This window comes from Ranitomeya variabilis, chromosome 7 (genome assembly GCF_051348905.1).
Source record: "Ranitomeya variabilis isolate aRanVar5 chromosome 7, aRanVar5.hap1, whole genome shotgun sequence".
NCBI classification, from domain to species: domain Eukaryota; kingdom Metazoa; phylum Chordata; class Amphibia; order Anura; family Dendrobatidae; genus Ranitomeya; species Ranitomeya variabilis.
The window spans coordinates 150,235,119-150,255,208 of NC_135238.1; the positions used below are offsets into that span (position 1 = coordinate 150,235,119).

Sequence of the window (20,090 nt, forward strand, 5' to 3'; positions counted from 1 at the left end):
GACATCTGAGTTTGGTCTAAGACAGAGTATTCACTATCTCATCTCGTCTGCCTCTGCTCTTTATTAAAGGATGCAATAGAACATGACTCCTTTTTTGAACCGGATAAGAAATTACACCATGGTGATGTTGACAAGGCTTTCAAAACCGCAGACCACATACTTGAAGGTATGTTAATCATATGTTAATAATATTACTCCACATTTGTAATAATGTTACATATTTTGAGCTGTGATTTTATCTTTTATATAACATATATAAACCAACAAAATTCACTGTATCTTGCCTACATGTGACTGTGATAATAACTAAAAAAAAAAATCACACTCACCATATATAATATCTGAAAAAGGTTTTATTTGTAAAAAGACAAATATAAAAACAGGATATGAATAAAAGATGTATAAAAAGAGTCCCCAGTATATGAAAAACTCACAGTAAGATCCGCATAGTCTCACAGGAATCTGTGGCTCATAATCTTCATGGAGTGAGGTCCATACGGGGTCACTAAAGGTGGGTGCTGGTTCATTTTCTGTCCTGAGGCATCTGCACGGTGGTACGGTATCACTTGAGGAGGAGGATGAAAAGTAAAGGAAGGTGGCATCTTCTCCCTCACTATCAGTGTCGGAGGCAAGGAAGGTGTATGCCTCCTCTGCTGAATACCGTGATTGGGACGAGCAGGACATTTTTTCACGTATGTGGTATGTGTGTGTGCATACCAACTGTGTGTATGTGAGTGTTTGGTGTAAACTTTTTATTTGGAAGAGAAAAAAGAAATAAATCTAGAAAGAAAAAGATAAAAATAAAATAAAAAGAATCTAAAAATTTGGTAAAACAAATTTACTAAACAGACATCAGTAAAAGAAAAATTACTGATCACCCGCAACTATCTGACACCAACCCTGACCATAATCAGTAAAAAAAATTGTAGTAGACGCTGATTACTACAGTATATTCTACTGTCCCTAATCTAGTCCTATCAATTAATTTAAATCATTTTTTTAATTTTTTTATAAAAAAAAAAAACAACAACGACAACCGTATGATGATCACTGATGTGCGTCACCGAACAGCACTCGACGAATGTAGGACTGTCACGCTCGTGCCCTGACTGGGTGGCGTGAGCGAGGGATTGTGGCCCCACTGTGCCTCAAACCAGACTTCCCTGGAAGGAGCGTGACTAGGCAACTACCTTGGTGTTCACTGGAGCCCCTGATGGTGATGTAAGGCTTGTGCGGCAGGTAACTGCCAGGTACCACTCCAGGGCGGTGTCTGGCTGTGGCAGCTGATCCCACTGAGGGACTGAACACTAATACCAGGTGCGGGCAAGTACAGACAGGCATGAATGGTACTCTGGCGGGAATGGCTGACACTCTTGGCAGACAGGCGGACATGGCTGACACTCTTGGCAGGTAGGCGGGCACGGCTGGCACTCTTGGCAGGCAGGCACGGCTGGCACTCTTGGCAGGTGGGCGGGACGGCTGGCACTCTGGCAGGCAGGTGGGCACGGCACAGATTGGAGGAATTGGGACTGTAACGGGTAGGGCAGGAACATAGGCAGGTAGGAGTAGGGAACAGATAGGAACCAGTTCAGACTGGAGGGACAGGAATTGGTAGGAGCCAGTACCGACTAAAGGGACAGGAACCGCAGAGAGCGGAGCGGGAGCAGAGCAGAACCGCGGGATGCAGAGCAGAGCAGAACTGCACGATGTGGTGTAGATCAGAACCACAGGATGTGGTGCAAAGCAGAATCGCATAATGCGGAGCAGAGCAAAGAGCAGCACCGCTGGTTGCAGAACAAAGAGCAGACCCGCAGGATACAGAGCAAAGAGCAGAGCCACAGGGTGCGTAGCAAAGAGCAGAATGAGTAAACACAAGGAAACACAGCAGGATAGGAAAGGCTACAGACAGGGATACAAACGGACACAGGTATAGGACTTAGTTTAGACAGGGTCAGGTACGGAATAAGGTACAGCAACAAGGATTCAGACCAGGGTATGCAGCCCCCTGGGAGGCAGAAACGAGAGACACAGGATACAGGTACGGACCAGGGTACGCAGCCCCCTGGGAGGCAAAAACGAGACACAAGAACACAGAGATGGGCCTGAGTAAGAAACCCCCAGGGTGACAGAGAAAGGACAGGACCTGGCAACTCAGCAGTAAGACACTAACTGAGAAAGTGCATTGCTCAGGCATCCCCCTATGGGTGGAGATGCCTTAAGTTCCTGATGCCTCTTGGCAATTGGCTGGGGACACCTTAGAAAGGTGCACACTGTCTCTATAAGAAACAGGAAGTGCGGAGGCCGCCAACCTAAGCATACAGCCAGGAAGTATGCAGCAAGCAAGGACATGAGGCCCAGAGCACGGAGCCGGCAGAGGACAGAACTCACAGCATGGCCCAGAGTGGTGAGTAAGCGGGGATATGGGAAGCCATGCAGTGATGCCGGCAGAGATGTTCCAAGGACACACCCACTGATGTGATTCTTTTTTTCCACAATGCTATCTGACACTAACCCTAACTATATTCAGTAAATGATACAGTAGTATACACTGATTACTACAATATGTTTTCACTGTCCCTAATCTAGTCCTATCAACTAATCTAAATTATTATTTTTTTTACTGTTTTTTCACACAAAAAAACAATTGGATGCCGATCAGTGATGTGTGTCAGTGATAAGTACTTAACAGCTATAGGACACACGCACGAATGTGATGCTTTCTTTCCACTCTGGAATCTGACTCTAACCCTGATTATATTCAGTAAATGATACTGTAGAAGATTCTGATTACTATGGTATCTTTTTAGTTGTCTCTAATCTAGTCCTACTAACTAATCTAAATTATTGTTTTGCTTCTTTTTTTTACTCTTTACTATCTGACACTATCCCTGACTCAATTCAGTAAAAATTACTGTAGTAGACGCTGAATACTACGGTATATTTTTAATGTCCCTATTCTAGTCATATCAACAAATCTAAATTCTTTTTTATTCAATTCTTTTTTTTTATTTATTTTTTTAAAAAGGATGTCGATTGGTGATGCGCATCACTAACCAGCGCTCACTGGCTGTAGGACCCACGCATGGATGTAATGCAAAAAGGGGATAAAAAAATAGACACAAAAAAGCTATCAGTGATGTGCATCTGATCATCGGCTCGGCGGCTGTAAGATGCATACATGGAGTGGCACAAAGGGGGTATAGTTAGGGGAAAAAGTCCCAGAAAAAAGCAAGAACTGGTGCCGATCAGTGATTTGTGTCACTGATCAGTGCTTGGCAGCTGCAGGATGTACACATAGGGTGGTGCAAAGTGAGGGGAGAAGATAGAAAGGGAAGAAAAGTCCTAGAAAAAAGCAAGCACGGGTGACGATCAGTGATTTGCATCACTGATCAGCGCTTGGCGGATAAAATATGCACTCACAGAGGTGGTGTGAAGGAGTGGAGAAAAAATATGGGGAAAAAGTTCTAGGAAAAAAAGCAAGCACAGGTGCCAATCAGTGATTTGCGTCACTGATCAGCACTCGGCAGTTGCAGGACACATGAACAAGAAAAAAACTTGCAGAAACAAGCGATCAAGTACTAATTAGCACTCGATGGCAGAAGGGGGTGTGGTAGGGGTTAAGGAGAGGGGGAAAAGAGTGGAGGGGAATTTGGATAGATTAGGAAAAATCAGGGATTAGAAATGGATCAGGAATATCTTCTTTCTTCTTTTAGGAACAGCTGTAACACCAGCAGAAGTGATGGCACAGGCTTGAAAAAGTCTGCGGCACCAAACCGAACACAACACTACAGAATGACACAATGACTGAATCCAGATTGAGGAAGTGGAGAGCGGTCATTGTGAGTTCAGACCACGTCTCTGCACTGTGATTGGTGTGGTCGACGTCATCGTCCAATTGCACCAATCATTGCTGGGCCTGGTGACTCTGGCGTTGCTACTTGCTAGGCCCCTGCCTATGATCAGTGCTCTTATGGCAGTTTCATTGCCTGAAAATGCCAATTTAGGTGCCTGAAACATTGAAATTACCGTGATAGACTGTTCAGAAATGAACAGCCAATCACGATTACAGTTGCGCAACAAGAACCCCAAAGACAATGAGTACAGGAGCCCTGCTGTTAGAATGATCAGACCATGTCCCTGTACGGTCAGACACAGCCATTACACAGTACACAGCAGGGGCACATTTATAAGATTATCTCAGCACAGGAACATTTTATATAAACACATTGATTAAAATTAGCATTTGTTTGTGGTAAAACCCCTTCAAATTTATTGGTGACCCTTGTCACAGACTAATGAAAATGTAATATTTTGTTTTCTCCTTTTGAGCAAACAACATTTCTATGTGCAGATCAGTTCAAGTGCATGTTTGCCAGAATAAAACGTAGCACAGATGCATTAGTAACAGAAACCAAAAAAATGACAATAATCCACACACATATGTATATATATAGAGAGTAAAAAATATTTAAATACAAAATACTAACCTAATTTCATATTGTTTTACTTTTCGAATAGGAGAGATATATATCGGAGGACAGGAACATTTTTACATGGAGACCCAAAGCATCCGAGTTATCCCCACCAAAGAAGGACAGGAAATAGAAATCTACGCAGCATCTCAGGATCCTACATACATGCAGGTAAGTCAACAGAGGACTTCACTCTCATGATGTATAGGGGTAATCCAATACTTTTATATTGATGACCTATGCAGGGGTTAGGTGATTAATATAAAGATCGGTGGGGGTCTGACATTCAGCATTCCCACAGATCAGCTGTCATCATCATCAGAAATGGCTAGATGAAAGCAGTGAACAGAGCCAGACTAGCACAGCTCTACCCACTGTTTAGCCGCTGCTATTCTCTACTATAGGAGCTGATGTGAAGAATCCGGCAGCAGCCACAAAACCTTGGACAGAGCTGTGCTGTTCCACTCCATACACTAAAACCAAAAAATGAGCTGGAACATGTTGGCATTGGTGCAATATGTAGGTGTTTATTGACACTGCGGCCGCCTAACAGACAAAACCTAAGATAGAAACAAAATGAATATTTACATGTACAGTACTACGGTATTTATTTATTAATTTACTTAGTACAGGGTATTTGCTCATTTTGTTTTCATCTTAGGTTTTCCCTTTTAGGTGGCCGCAGTGTGAATATGTACCTATACATTGCACTTATGGACTTTTTTGATCAAAACAGTGCTAACTATGTACCCTATGTTATTTACATGTAGTATTACTATTTATTTACTTATTTATTACAGGGCATTTGCTCATTTTTCTATCTTAGGTTTTGTCTGTTACTGGCAAGTGTAGCAGCTGATCGGTAACGGTGCCACATCTCTTAAAAACCCCAATTGAACAAATTGCTTATGCCAGTTTGCAAACAGTTTAAAAAGTAACAAAACTTAAGCGGAACATGAGTTGTACAAAAATGTAGCAAATCTTGACATTTTCAAGCCAGTCTCCAGCCTCTCCGCCAAAATGGGGGCAGCTGGGAAGGAATCAAGGCATGGCTATACCCACCCGCCATATTCTTCCAAAGTGCCACCGTTTCTTATCCCAGAAATGTTTTTTCAGTTGCTGACTGGAGTAATATTTCTGGCGAGGCGCACGAAGACGCACACAACTGATAAGATGAACCCAATTCCTTAAGTGGCGAGTGCCTCTTAATTAATTTGACGCATTTTGTTCCCGCACTTCCATGCAAAACACCAGTTTTGATTTTCCTGTTCAATTCCAATGTCGGATGACGTCTGACACATTATTTTGGTGCATTCGTTCTGATTAGTACAGACTTTAGCCAGCAGATAGTGCAGGTTGTACTCTTTCTGTATCACTGCAGTTCATGTGTTTTGAAAACTCAGGAAAAAATGGATTGTAAAGGGTTAATGACGTGGAGGCATAGCATTTATACCGCAACATGATCAACATTCATAAGGAATTATTCGCAATTAAAAATATGTTCCAATAAATGTTTTGATACATTTCAAAGTTCTATATAACCATACAATAGGTTAAAGAGGAAAGTAAAACACATTATTTCTAATTGTAATACCGTTTTTTTTGTCTAATTTTAATACTTTTTCCTAAAAAGGGCCTAGTTGCAAGATCCCTTGGAATACCTTTTAACCGCGTAAACTGCCATGTGAAGAGAATAGGGGGGGCATTCGGTGGCAAAATCGTAAAGACGGCTTATTTAGCAGCCATTAGTGCTGTGGCAGCTCAAAAGTAAGTTATTTTAGCACTACATTATCGCATAAAAGCGGACGTACCCTAAAAGTTCACCCGTCTCAACATTATTTTTTACCACTTTACCATTGTCATCCTGTAAAACTCCTATAGCATCTTTGACTTTTCTTTTGACATACAATCAAAATCCTTTCCTATTGCTTTTGACATCTCTTGGAAGCCTTAATTCATTATCAGCTTCAGCTAATGTAATGCGCAGGGGCGAAACTACCGAGGTCGCAGCTGTGATGGGGCCTGGAGTTTTTAGGGCAAAGACTGGGTGGGCCCTAGTGCTCTGAGCTACAAAATGAGCCACCGGCCCTTTAAATCCTCTGCAAGGCCCTGGTGAGCACGCTCTCTCGGCGCACGCACTGACCAAGGCCGCGGCAACCCACGTGAGCACGGACCCGGTTCGTGCTTGCGCGCGTGGCTGTGGCCTTAGTCAGTGCTGGTAAACAGGAGAGCACATGCACCAGGGCCTGTGCAGAAGTTTGGAAAGGCCGCCACTGAGCGCATAGACGCCTGAGCCTCACTCTGTCAGACGCTGGCCAGAGCCAGCATCAGAGATCAGCGCTTTCCTCACCAATCCCCGGCCGGCATCCGCTCCAAGTCCTCAGCACCTCCGACGCTGGCTGGACAGTGGACCCTCCTCATTCTCCTCCATCTCAGGTGAGAACCAAGCTGAAAGCTTTGTTATGGATGTACAGCATTTGCAGTTTGACCTGTATAATGTGTATAGACTGCTGTATGTACAATATATGTGATACTGCTGTATATAATCACTGTATGTACAGCAGTCTATATACATTATATAGGCGATACTGTTACTGATGTGGTGTATATAGGTTATATAGGTGATACTGCTGTATATATATACTGCGACTATACACTGCAATCACTGTATCACCTATATATTGTATATACACCGTTTGCAGTTTGACCTGCCTAATGTATACTGACTGTTGTATATACAATATATACAATATATAAGTGATACTGTCATTATATAGCGCAGTAGCAGTATCACCTATATAATTTATGGCGAGCTTTCCTATATTTTGGACTAAATATGGAAATCACAAGAAGAGCATTATTAGAAAATGTCTAACCTTCATTTTTACCATAAATCCAGTTAAATATAATGAAACTACTTCTGGCTGCTGGGTGGCAATATTGGAGCGCCCCTGCGGGCCGTGGGGTACTCGGTACTGGGTCCTTCGGTTCTCAAGGGGGATGTCACGGTGGCTGACCCGGTCCGTGGCCCTCGGGACGTCCGTAGTAAAAGGGGAAAGGTATTTAAAGGGAAAGTGTTCGTGACACCACCTGTGGTATTCGGTCAAGGTGACCAACGCTGCTTTAAGGGGTCCGCTGGGGTGATGTTATTGCAGCTAGATGGTATACCTTCCCAAAAGGTGAAGTGTATCCCCAGGGCTTCCCAGTGTGTAGATGGTGAATGGTGAAAGACGCAGGGAAGAACGAGGACACAAGGTTGCAGTCTCTTTACCTTTTTACTGAAGGCTTCAGCGCTACAGTCCAGAGCACCAGATCACAGGGCAGGCAGAATCCGGCTGGTTTGGAGGCAAATCCAGAGTCCCCTTATCCAGGTGGAAATCAGTAGTCTTCCTCTAGCCCCTGGGTGTTGTAGTACCTTATTGCTGAGCCTCTCATAAGGTCCTCACAACTATTGAAGATGTTCTAGATGTTATGTCTCTCTCTGTCCCCCAGATGGATAGGACAAACCCTTATGACCAGTGGAATGAGGCTTTTTACAGGGACTCTATCATGCCCCAGCCTCTCGTGGGTGCCACCTTGGCTCCTGGGTATAGGGCGGGTAGGTAACGTGGAATTAGCTGTCCTGCCGGTCTCTGGAGCAAGGCATAAAGGACTGCTGCTCCCTCGGTGTTCCGGCTACCGGATCCTGCTCAGAAGAAGGCAGCCTGTGTAGGGCAGAACTCCTTCTGGTCTCCTCTCCTTTTGCTATGACTTCTTCTCACTCTTTACAATACAGTCCTCTTTCAGTCTCTTTCTGGAAGCTGCCGCACGTGGGGCAGGCGCAGCTCCGTGTCCTTCTGTCTAGGCCTCTGACAGGCTCCCACCCCTGTTAGGGACCAACTACCTGAGCTGAAGCTCAGCCAGCAACTAACTAACTTCCTATCCAGACCACCAGTTTTACCTAATTGTGAAGAGTGCCCTAATAAATAGGAGCATTGCTCCCCCTGGTGGACTGGAGTATGAAATGTGTTGTGTGTTGGTGTTACCTGACAAAGAGATCTCCTTTATTGCCTCCAAATGTAACACCACTCCCCCCTAGAGGAGAATGATATTACTGCAACGACCAGGACCCTGGGGCGCTGCACTATCACAGGAAAGAAATGGAAGTGAAAATAATGTCTAAGGGTATTTGGAGGCTCTGTGATGTCAGTGCAGCTTCTCGGCCTGACATAATTTGCTCCAAGCAGGAAGATTGTGGGTGAAGTGAAACTTTCATGAACTTGATAATCATAGCTATAGACGTGTACAGAGACATACTTAGGTGCGATTTGTGTTAATCCAGTGATTTCTTGTTGCCGCGCAGAACAAAACGTCCTATTCGCTGTGTCTTGGAACGAGATGAAGACATGCTGATAAAGGGTGGCAGACACCCCTACCTTGGGAGATACAAAGTAAGTTTTAATAAAAGTATATAGCCTCCATTTTATGTCATCATCACAGTGCAAACATAGAAATGACATGTTTTCACATGAAAAAGTCCCAATTTAAAGGGGTTTTCCAGGATTACAACACTGAAGACCTATCCATTGGATTTTTTTGTACTATCCATTGGATATTTCATCAATATTAGATTGGTGGGATCTAATGTTGGCTAATGTGGATTTCCTATATACAGTTTTCAATATTAAGGGGAATCTGTCACAAGGTATTTGCAACCTAATCTGAGTGCAGCCTAATGTAGGAGCACTGACCCTGATTCCTAAGATGTGTCCCTTACTAGGCTGCTTGCAGTAGTTCTGAGAGGTTATCACTAGAGGACTAGTAATCCCGGTTATGTGTAGTCCTTCATAATCATGAGCTCTGCACAACCCCGTCCCCACCACTGATTGGTAACTTTCTGCCTATGCACAGTGTACACAGAGTGCTGTCAAATAGTAGTGTGGACGGGGTTATACAGAACTCAGTCTTTAGATAAAACATTGTTTTTTATGAAAAATACAACTTGCAGTACTGTAAGTGACACATCACTGGAATCCGGGTCTCTGCCCCTATATTATGCTGCTCTCAAATGTGATGACAAAAACAGTGTGTATGAAGAGGTACATATTACATAATTATTCCTTTTGTTAGTTACATATAAATGTGTCTTACGTTATATGCTTCAGGGGTAGATTTTCTACAGATTTTATAACAGATATTCTGCATCATAAAATAGCACAAACAAGTGAATTATATTTTACCCAATCTCCCCCATCTGCAGAGATTTTCCATGCAGAAACTGATGTCTGTTTTCCAGCTGATTTGCAACAGAAATGTAGTGCGTCATCATGTATACTATCCATAAAAAATAGAAATCTCTGCAATCAAAATCAGCTCATGTATTGCTATGCAAAAAAGTCCACTGCCTCGGCAATTTTCAGAGTTTCAACAGAAGTGCAAGATACCCTGTGGATATGCCATGAATGTCTCCAATGGGAATACCTCTTTAATACCAATGCCATAGCTGGCAATTCAATCTTTTTTTTCCTTGTTAGGAAGCAGTTGCCTCATACTTTTTGGTTTATTTCTTTATCTTTATTTCTTTTTTGCTCAGCACACGTTAATCCGGAAGCTGAAACAAGAAAACTATTAAAACAATTACACTCAAACACAAAAAATCTTCTAAAAAGTGTCAGTGTAGCCGAAAGCAACCAATCAGATACTGGATTTAATCAGCCTGATTCATTTTTAAAAGTCACACCTTTAAAAAAATGTATCGCTAAAGGGGTTGTCCTCTGGTGATAACTTGTTGATTGGTGGGAGTCCTAATACTGGGACTTACACTGATTGGCGGAAAGGGGAACTTTTATCCCTGTTGAGCTCAATAGCTGCTTCATTTGGTCCCTATTGGGCTTCCGAACGCTGAGCTTTGCTTTCTCTGGCAGCGTCATAGAGAAACATTGGAGAAGCAGCTGGACATCCTAGCCGCCAAGCCAATTTGTAACAGGGATAAAGATTTTCCTGCTAGAGAGTAAAAATTTCCCAATCTGCTGGTTTGCGTAGGTCCCACCAGTCGGACACGCACCGATCAGTAATCCATTTAATATCTAGAGTTTCTTGAAAGCTTTGAAAGCTTTTTTTCCCCCAATTTGCAAAAGAAAATTGTGGAAGTAACTTTCAGCTATATGCAATGAGTATTTATGATTAATACCTATTCATTTCTGGTACTGGAAAAAGGAATATAGAAATAACTGAAGTCTATGTTTTGTGTATTTTTAGATCGGCTATATGAAAGATGGTAGAATCATAGCAGCGGATATCGATATGTACAGTAATGGCGGATATTCTGGGACAGAATCTGTGTTTGTAAGTCATATACAATGTAGAATTTTGCCCACAGCACTCATCAGGGACATCCAGGAGACCAGGTGTCAGGGGATTACTGCGACAGAGAGGAGCCAGAAGACCGCAGTTTCTGATTGTTCCTACCCCTGCACTGAAAAGAAGCACTTCACCTTCTTTTTATGTGATGTAAATATCGTTTGGCAGTGCAGGGGTTAATCGACCATGTTGGGAGCTAAGGTTCTCAGCTGTGCACTGTTAGCTACTCCCATCCCCTATAAAATCTTGGTCCTGACCGGCATACATAGTCAGAGTTAGCTTATGCTGCATGGCTTGGAGGGAAGTTGTTAGTGGTTATTTGAGAAGGTTGTTGGTGGGTTTATTTGTGACTGTTGCTTGGTTTAGTAATGGGATAATTCCCTTCCCTCCTCTTTACTTTTTCCCCATACGCCACTCCCCAGTGCATTCCTCTGTTAAATGTGAGTGAATATTTGTATGCCCGGTATTTATTGTTCCCCTGTTCATGTTACCATGTTGTCTGGTTGGTGTACTACAGTGTACAACTACTCCCCTCTTCCCTGGGTTGGGGAAGGGTTCAGATGGAGGGTGGATTCAGGAGCTAAAGCAAGGTACGTGGCACCGGCATCTACACCTTCAGAAGTAACCTGGGGAACAAGGCGAGCTAGGGTGCCTCCTAATGTTAGGGACAGGGAAGGAGCCCCTGGTCCCGGGTCATCTGACAACAGAGGTGTGACACCAGGTATTCATACCCCCAGATAGATGCATGTTCAAAGATCCAAGGAGCTCACTTGGAAACATCAACCATAAAAAGAGTCAAAGGACAGCATCCAAACTTGAGTGAAGTAAATACATTTTGTTTTATTCTGCCAAATGCATGCAACGTTTCGATACTATAAGTCTTTGTCAAGCATCATTCTTGACAAAGACTTGTATTGTTGAAACGTTGCATGAATTTTGGCAGAATAAAATATATATTTACTTCACGCAAGTTTGGATGCTGTCCTTTGACTCTTTTTATGTAAGTCATATACAGTCTTCCCACACTTCTCACATGATTGGAAAGTCCGGGAGTCTGGAAGTGGAAGCATTAAAGCCGATTTCCAAAGATGATTCCAGAAGGGGCTAGGCATTATGCTTCATATATAATTACATAGTTACATAGGTTGAAAAAAGACCTCGGTCCATCAAGATCAACCTTTCTCCACCAATTCATTATAGTATTTTCAAAGAGTTCATCAGCACAACAAGCACAAAAACTTTTTAATTAAATACCAAAATTACATCCATAATGTGGATACATGTAATAGAGATATAGGAGGTATTTAGGCTCCTACTTGACACCTTTTTAGATCCCAATGACCTTTAATCATAGCTTCAGGTTACAATTAAAGATCATTGTGATTTGAAACTTATACCTACTGAGTCTATAGCAAATGTGTCACTATAGTCATTAAAGGTAAAATAATATGTTCATCATCTGACTACACTGTAATCTAAACTTTTCTTTCTGATAATAATTTTAGTATGTTTATGTCAGTGGGAAGTAGAAACCTAATTTTTCACACATTCTGGTAAGGGGAAAGTTTGGTGATTGCCTGGCCATGACAGACAATGGACATTTCCATCTAACCTTGCAGAAGGAAGCACAATGCTGCCGTCAGACCAAAGGAAAATGACCCAGCAATTATGATACTTTTTTCTATATCGGAACCTTTATATAAAATTCTCAATCCTAAATCTTATAATGAAAAGTGTCTATATAATAATGTAATCCAACAATAGGTTCACACTTGGGTTGGAGACCTTGTGAAGAGGCTCTGTTGCCAGTTTCTTCCATTCTGCCATATTCTGGGGGTTTTTTCCATGCTAAAATGACAATGGGTACCAATGGAACCTTGTTAGGCCTCATTCAGATGTTCATTTTTCATGTACAAGGTTCTATTTGTATTTTTCAAGGACAGAACTAGGCAAAGGGGCAGCTGACATATCTTTTTTTTTTTTTGCCGGACTGAGTGATTCATGCCAAATCGAGGTGACATGTTTGATATTGATCTGAGTGTCAGATCAAAATCAGTAATGGAAGTCTATGGGTCCGTGAAGAAATCAGAAAGCACTCAGATGCCATCCGAATGCTGTCTGTTTTTCATGGACTGTTTTATACACAAATCTAGAGAAGCATTTTATTTTCTCATCCAAGAAAAACTGATGACATTGATAAATCTCAGATGAAACATGGATCAAAAACGCTAATGGAACTTGGTCTGTTTTTCTTGTACGTGAAAACAATGGACGTTTGAATGAGGCCTTAGAGTCAGTGGGGTCTGTCTATAGGACAGAGACATTTATTCCGGGAATTTCATTTTTCTATTCCTATAATGGAACAAAAAACCCAGGCACCAGTGTGAACACAGCTTTATATATTCTGTTATTTTTCATAGATAATGGAGGTTTCTGTGCTGCAAATAGATGCTTCTTACCACATTCCTAATCTGAGATGTCATGGACGAGTTTGTAAAACCAATCTTCCATCAAACATATCATTTCGAGGCTTTGGCTTTCCTCAGTGTGCATTAATTACAGAAGTGTGGATGGATGAAGTAGCAGCTAAGTGCAATTTACCTCCTCATCAGGTAAGTAATGTTTTTAGATATCTGATTCAATCGTGTTCCCTATTTTTTTTCAGTGAATCAACAAAACAGTAGTAAAAATAGCAAATAGCTGTGTAATTTGTGTGTTCCTAGCTGTTTTACATACATTTACACCGACTATATGCCGTACACTGTTTATGTATATAGCTGCGTGCATTATATATGTGTTAATATAATGTATTAACATAACATTCTATATGTATAATTTATGACTCCAATACATCAAGACGATTTTCTTGCCAGTCTTGATGGCATAGTGTGTTGCTGTCGGATGCTCCTGAATCATTAAGAGATGAACTATGTAAGTTATGTACTATGTAACTATAATCGGTACATTTGATGGTGATGATGACCAAGTAGGAGACGTTAGAGACATCATCCAAAAATATTGGAGCATTTTCAAAACAGACCCCAACATGGCTGACCTGGTCCCCAATATCTTAGTCATCAAATATACCGATTATCCTTTTTAGAGATTCTGATCCATCTGCCATTTTATCGTTTTATTGGAGTATTTATCCCTATACATTGATGTTTTAAAGGCTTCATTTAGCACCTTCAGAGGTTATCCCCATATCTAGAAACCTATTTCTCAAGTCACAGGCTTCATGATGGAATTTAGACATAGAGGAACAATTCCTCCTCATTCGGAGGTATTGTCCTTTGTGGATCCCCCTTCTCAGTCTGGAGGGATGATAACTAGTGATGAGCGAGTATACTCGTTGCTAGAGTGGTCTCCGAGTATTTGTTAGTGCTCGGAGATTTAGTTTTAGTCACCACAGCTGCATGATTTATGGCTGCTAGACAGCTTGATTACATGTGGGGATTTCCTAGCAACCAGGCAACCCCCACATGTACTTAGGCTGTCGTAAATCATGTGGCTGCATCAACAAAAACTACCATAAATCTCCGAGCACCAACAAATACTCGGAGACCGTGCTCGGGAAAACCCGAGCAATGAGCATACTTACTCATCACTAATGATAACTATCCCATCATAGTAAGTTGTTAGTGGCAGTCAGTTTTGGGAATGTTTCTGTCGTAAGATGTCCCTTGGGGTCACTACTGAGTTTTATGTCCAAGAATTAATAGGGTCATGATTAATCTCATGACCCTATTAAGGCCAAAGTTGTTAACATTGAGATCCCTCACAAAATCCGTGAAAGACCAAGCCTTCCCTTACCATAGTATCAGAATATCATCTATATAAAAGCCCCAGAAATCCATCTGGTGGCCCCACCATGACCTTCGGCCCTCTGCAAACACAATGGTGTCCTCCCTCCAGCCCAGGAACAAATTGGCATATGTGTGGTGTTTTAAGATGAATTCTAGCAGATCCAACAAAAAAGATGGATGCCAACTGAACCTCTTCACCTACAGTCACATCCTCCAGCCTGAGAAGTAGGTCGGTCATGTTCCTAATATATTATGGTATTGAGATCACAAATGGTCTTAATATTCGATCAACATAAATGCTACAGTTTATCCTTGAAATGTTCAGGGGGTCCTTAAGATGGTTAAGGCCCTTGTGTATCTTAGATACCGAATAGAAGCTTGTTAGGACAGGAAAAGCTGGATACATGAATTCTAGTTCGTTCTTGTAAATAGTTTTTACATCAAAGACTTCAGTTAATAACTGCTTAAGTTCACCTAGAAAATCTTCAGTAGGTTTCTTTTTAAGAATCACGTAGGTGTCCCTGTCCTATAAAATTCCATTGCACATTAACAGTTATTTTTGTGATCCAATACCACCAAGTTACCTCCTTTATCAGAGGGCTTAATTATAAGATTTTTATTAGCAGCAAGATCATCCAAGGCCTTTTTCTTCAGCCTGGAGAAATAAGAGACAGTTATTTTTGGTGTTTGTCTTAAGTTCTTCTGTAACCAGCCTGGTAAAGATGTCAATTCATATTTGGGGGCGTTTTTGTGCTTCTTAACTTAAGCTCTGTGAAAGGACCCTGGCCTTGTACTCTGGTATTCTCTTTTAGTAAATCAATGAGTATTTTGACATTGGAGAGATCCTACTTTATGATTCCCAAGGATGCACATTCAGTATGATCTTGTGTTCTAAAAATTTTTTTCCATCTCAACTTTCCTGCAAATAAATGTATATCTTTGACCCCCCCATCGAATTCATCAAAATGGTATGTGGGTACAAACAATAGACCTCTACATAGTACTGATGTGTCTGAGAGGATGGGAAGAGAGGTTAAAAATCAGATTATCATTTATTTTTTCCCTTTGTGATCCCTCACTTTTTCTCTCAGATGGCAAGGCCCCATTGTTCTCTTCCTTACTAAAAAAAAATGAAGAGGGCATTGAGGAAAAGGGTTCAGGTGGTGATAGTTCCCTTGTTGGTTTTGTATTGTATTGTGTGGACATGTATCCTCTCATGTCTTGTCTGTTCCATTTAGTATTATTTTTTATCCGTGTGCCACCAAAAGAAGCAGCCCTAGCTCTTGTTGATCCTAGAGATCGCTTCTCTGAATCAGATAAATCTACATCAGAAGAGGAGACATCAGTTGTCTCCTCTCCTCTCTTATCTCGGTCTTCTTTAAGGAAAGAATATATCTTATATATATCTTATATATATCTGACTCAAAGAGTCAGAACCTTAATGTTTGGTGCACTATGATTTAGTTATATCCAGCCCATTCCACTAGATCTATTGTAACAGTATACTGTTCTTTCTGTCATCTGAAATAAAAATATTTTCTGAAACTATGGCTACACGTTAAGGTTGGAGAATGTAAAGTAAAATCAATACTCGCAATTTCCATCTGTCCCTAGAGATCACCTAGTCTATTTGAAGGTACCATTAGAATGAGAAAATAAGTAGTGTAATGGATGGTTCATTGTGTTTTGTGCAGCAAATGTTGTCACGAACAATTTAGTTTCAAATAGTCATTTCCCTTCTAGCGGTTGTGTAGTGTTGGTTGCCAGGGCAAGGCAAGTACTATGCCTCCTCACCCAGTAATAATGCCCCTGAATATCCCCTTAAAACAAATTGGGCCTCGAGAGTTCCACCTTTGCAAAGTATCAATGCCCCTCAGTGCCTTCTCCAAAACTAATAATACCAACTTTGTTCCATCTCCCCCCTCCAAATAAAATAAAAGTTATAGTCACTTAATTTGAATGACCAAGTTTTCTACTGCGCTGCACACAAAGCAGGCTGGCACAGGTGGCACAATGCAATGAGGCAGTGCACCAACTGTGCCTTGGTACTGATGTTATGTAGAGACTGGTGCTATACCACAGAGTGCAGCTATATCAGAGATCCAGGGCACTCAGCCAAAAGACCAAGGTACTGTATGTGCAATATCCCCGGACTTAGAGCTAGGAACCCCACTGTTACTTTCATTTTCAACTTTTATAGCCATAAGAATTTTGCTCCAAGAGCTCTGCAGCACTGGGGATCACAATCTAAATTCCCTATTAGTATGTAATTTGTATAAAAAGTGGCGCCAAGTATCAAACAGAGGTGTCCTGCAGCGAAACCAACAATTCCCCACAAAAGTGAATTGTAAAATAAAGTTACAAAAATATATACACATAAAATGTGTATAGGTTCGCGCTGGAAACGTAACTGTATATGATGGAAAAAAGAAAGGAGGGGGACTATTGTTGGTTCAGATATAGGAGAATATTAAGTTATTCCAGACACAGAGCTGTAAACAGCATAAGAAAATGCTCAACGCTCACCCGTCTTGTGCAGATGGTTAGGAGCGTCTAGTAGTCCCAGCAGGTGCTAGAGGATGTCCGTCCAGAAGATCCTTGCATGAAGGTAGATCCTAGTAGGACGAAGTCCGTTAGTGCAGAGAAGATCGTGGCTACCCCGGCCGGTAGCAGCCACTGTTCACCTGATGGCAGAGAGAGGCGGGGTCCAGCTGTGCCGGCGCCGCGTGTGAGTCGAGCGGTGCGCGCGGCTGGACTGCAGGACCTGCGTGACGTAACTATTCACGTGACCGCCGCTACTGCCCGGTGATATGTGTACGGAGTGCGGTAAGGACCACTATCCTACGCGTTTCGGAGACGCCTGTCTCCTTCTTCAGGGATGGTCCTTTACCCCACTAGAAGTCTTTTTATACCGCCTCCCATAATCGGTTCCTTCATTGAAACCCAAACAATTCGGCTCCAGCATTGAGGCCTCTTGGTGCAACAGTGTCCAATAGGAATATCCACTTAGTCTCAACTCTGGACATTGTAACCCTATTAGTATGTCTTTGGATTGTGGGACAAAAACGGAGCACCCAGAGAAAAATCACTGAAACATGAGGAAAATATGAAAACTCCTTGCAGATGTTGTCCTTGGTGGTATTTGAACCCAAGAAACCCAGCACTGCAAGGCTACAGACTCTAACCACTGAGGCATTGTGTTACTGCAGCGCCCCCACTGCCACAGGGCCGAGGGGTACCCGGTACCGGGCCTCTGAGTCTCTGCTCTGGGGTTGTCACGGTGGCTAGACCCGGTCTGTGACCCTGCCGAGGGGCGCCCAAGGAAAGAGTGTGAATGGTGGTAGTGGTGCGGTGCAGTAAATAACGAGGACACCAGGTTGCAGTCTCTTTACCTCTTTACTGAAGGCTTCTGGGTCCTCAGTCCGGAATATGGTTAACCGGGCTGCGCAAGTCCGGCCGGTCCGATGGCACCTCCAGAGTTCCCGTTGCAGGTGGAAATCTGTGCCTTCCTTCTAGCGTTTGTGTGTTGTGGTCCTCCCCTGCTGTACTTACGGGATAGTACCCCACAACTGTTGTGTCTGTTCCTCGTGTTCCCTCACAACTCAATTCTGATGTTCTTCTTCTTCTCGCCCCCCAGATCTTATGGTAGGACGCACCCGTATGACGGGAAGGCTCGGAGCTCTTCCGGGACCCTAGAGTCGCCCCTCTCCAAAGGTTGCCCCCTATGTCTGCGTAGGTGATGTAGGTGAGACAGCCAGCCTATAGCTCTCTGCCCTGCCGTTGGTTTGAAGTAATGCTTAGAGCTCTGTACTTCCTCGGCGTTCCGGCCACCGGTTATTTACGCCTCAGTAGGATGTTGCCTCGGTCTAACAGCTCGACTCCTACTGGTATTTCTCCTGTCATGAATCCCAATGGCTAGGGATAGCACAGGACAAGCAAAGTACAAATATATTACGGACGAGCTCTAGGGTGATGGAACCTGGGCTGACCGCTGCCCTACGCCTGACAAACGCAACTAGAGATAGCCAGGGAGCGTGCCTACGTTGGTTCTAGACGCCACGCACCAGCCTAAGAGCTAACTAGCACTGCAGAGAAAATAAAGACCTCACTTGCCTCCAGCGGAATGAACCCCAAAAGATATAGTTGCCCCCCACATGTATTGACGGTGAAATGAGAGGAAGGCACACACATAGAGATGATATATATAGTTTTAGCAAATTGAGGCCCGCTGTAAACTAGAAAGCAGAACGATACAAAAGGGGACTGAGCGGTCAGCAAAAAACCCTAATCAAAAAAACCATCCTGAGATTACAAGAACCCATGTGTGGCACATGGGGAGAACCTCAGTCCACTAGAGCTACCAGCTAGCATAGAGACATAATAAGCAAGCTGGACAAAAAAACCAAACAACTGAAAATCAGCACTTAGCTTATCCTGAAAGATCTGGGAGCAGGTAGGCAGGAACCAAACAGAGCACATCTGAATACATTGATAGCCGGCAAGGGAAATGACAGAAAGGCCAGGTAAAATAGGAAACACCCAGCCACTGATGGAAAGGTGGAAACCAAAGGCCGCAACCCACCAAAGTCACCCAGTACCAGCAGTAACCACCAGAGGGAGCCCACAAACAGAATCCACAACAGTACCCCCCCCTTGAGGAGGGGTCACCGAACCCTCACGAGAACCCCCAGGGCGATCAGGGTGAGCTCTATGGAAGGCGCGGACCAAATCAGTCGCATGAACATCGGAGGCGACCACCCAGGAATTATCCTCCTGACCATAACCCTTCCACTTAACCAAATACTGGAGTTTGCGTCTGGAAACACGAGAATCCAAGATCTTCTCAACAACATACTCCAATTCTCCCTCCACCAGCACCGGAGCAGGAGGCTCAACCGAAGGAACAACGGGCACCTCATACCTCCGCAACAACGACCGATGGAACACATTATGAATAGCAAACGATGCTGGGAGATCCAAACGAAAAGATACAGGGTTAAGAATCTCCGAGATCCTATAAGGACCGATGAACCGAGGCTTGAACTTAGGAGAAGAGACCTTCATAGGGACAAAACGAGAAGACAACCACACCAAATCCCCAACAAGAAGTCGGGGACCCACGCGGCGACGGCGATTAGCAAACTGCTGAGTCTTCTCCTGAGATAACTTCAAATTGTCCACCACCTGATTCCAAATCTGATGTAGCCTGTCCACCACCACGTCCACTCCAGGACAATCCGAAGGCTCCACCTGACCAGAGGAAAAACGAGGATGAAACCCCGAATTACAAAAAAAAGGAGAGACCAACGTGGCCGAACTAGCCCGATTATTAAGAGCAAATTCGGCCAGTGGCAAAAAAGCAACCCAGTCATCTTGATCAGCAGAAACAAAACACCTCAAATAAGTTTCCAAGGTCTGATTAGTTCGCTCCGTCTGGCCATTCGTCTGAGGATGGAATGCAGACGAGAAAGAC

At 43.0% G+C, this 20,090-nt stretch overlaps 1 protein-coding gene across 1 annotated transcript in view; it reads left to right on the forward strand.

Moving 5' to 3' along the window:
• Positions 1-20,090, forward strand: part of LOC143784152 (aldehyde oxidase 1-like) — a 254,105-nt gene that overhangs the window by 145,240 nt on the left and 88,775 nt on the right. Inside the window, exons 20-25 of the mRNA XM_077272027.1 lie at positions 70-166; positions 4,519-4,643; positions 6,106-6,239; positions 8,815-8,902; positions 10,710-10,796; positions 13,232-13,423. Of these exons, the coding sequence (XP_077128142.1) occupies positions 70-166; positions 4,519-4,643; positions 6,106-6,239; positions 8,815-8,902; positions 10,710-10,796; positions 13,232-13,423 (723 nt within the window). The remainder of the gene's footprint in view (positions 1-69; positions 167-4,518; positions 4,644-6,105; positions 6,240-8,814; positions 8,903-10,709; positions 10,797-13,231; positions 13,424-20,090) is intronic.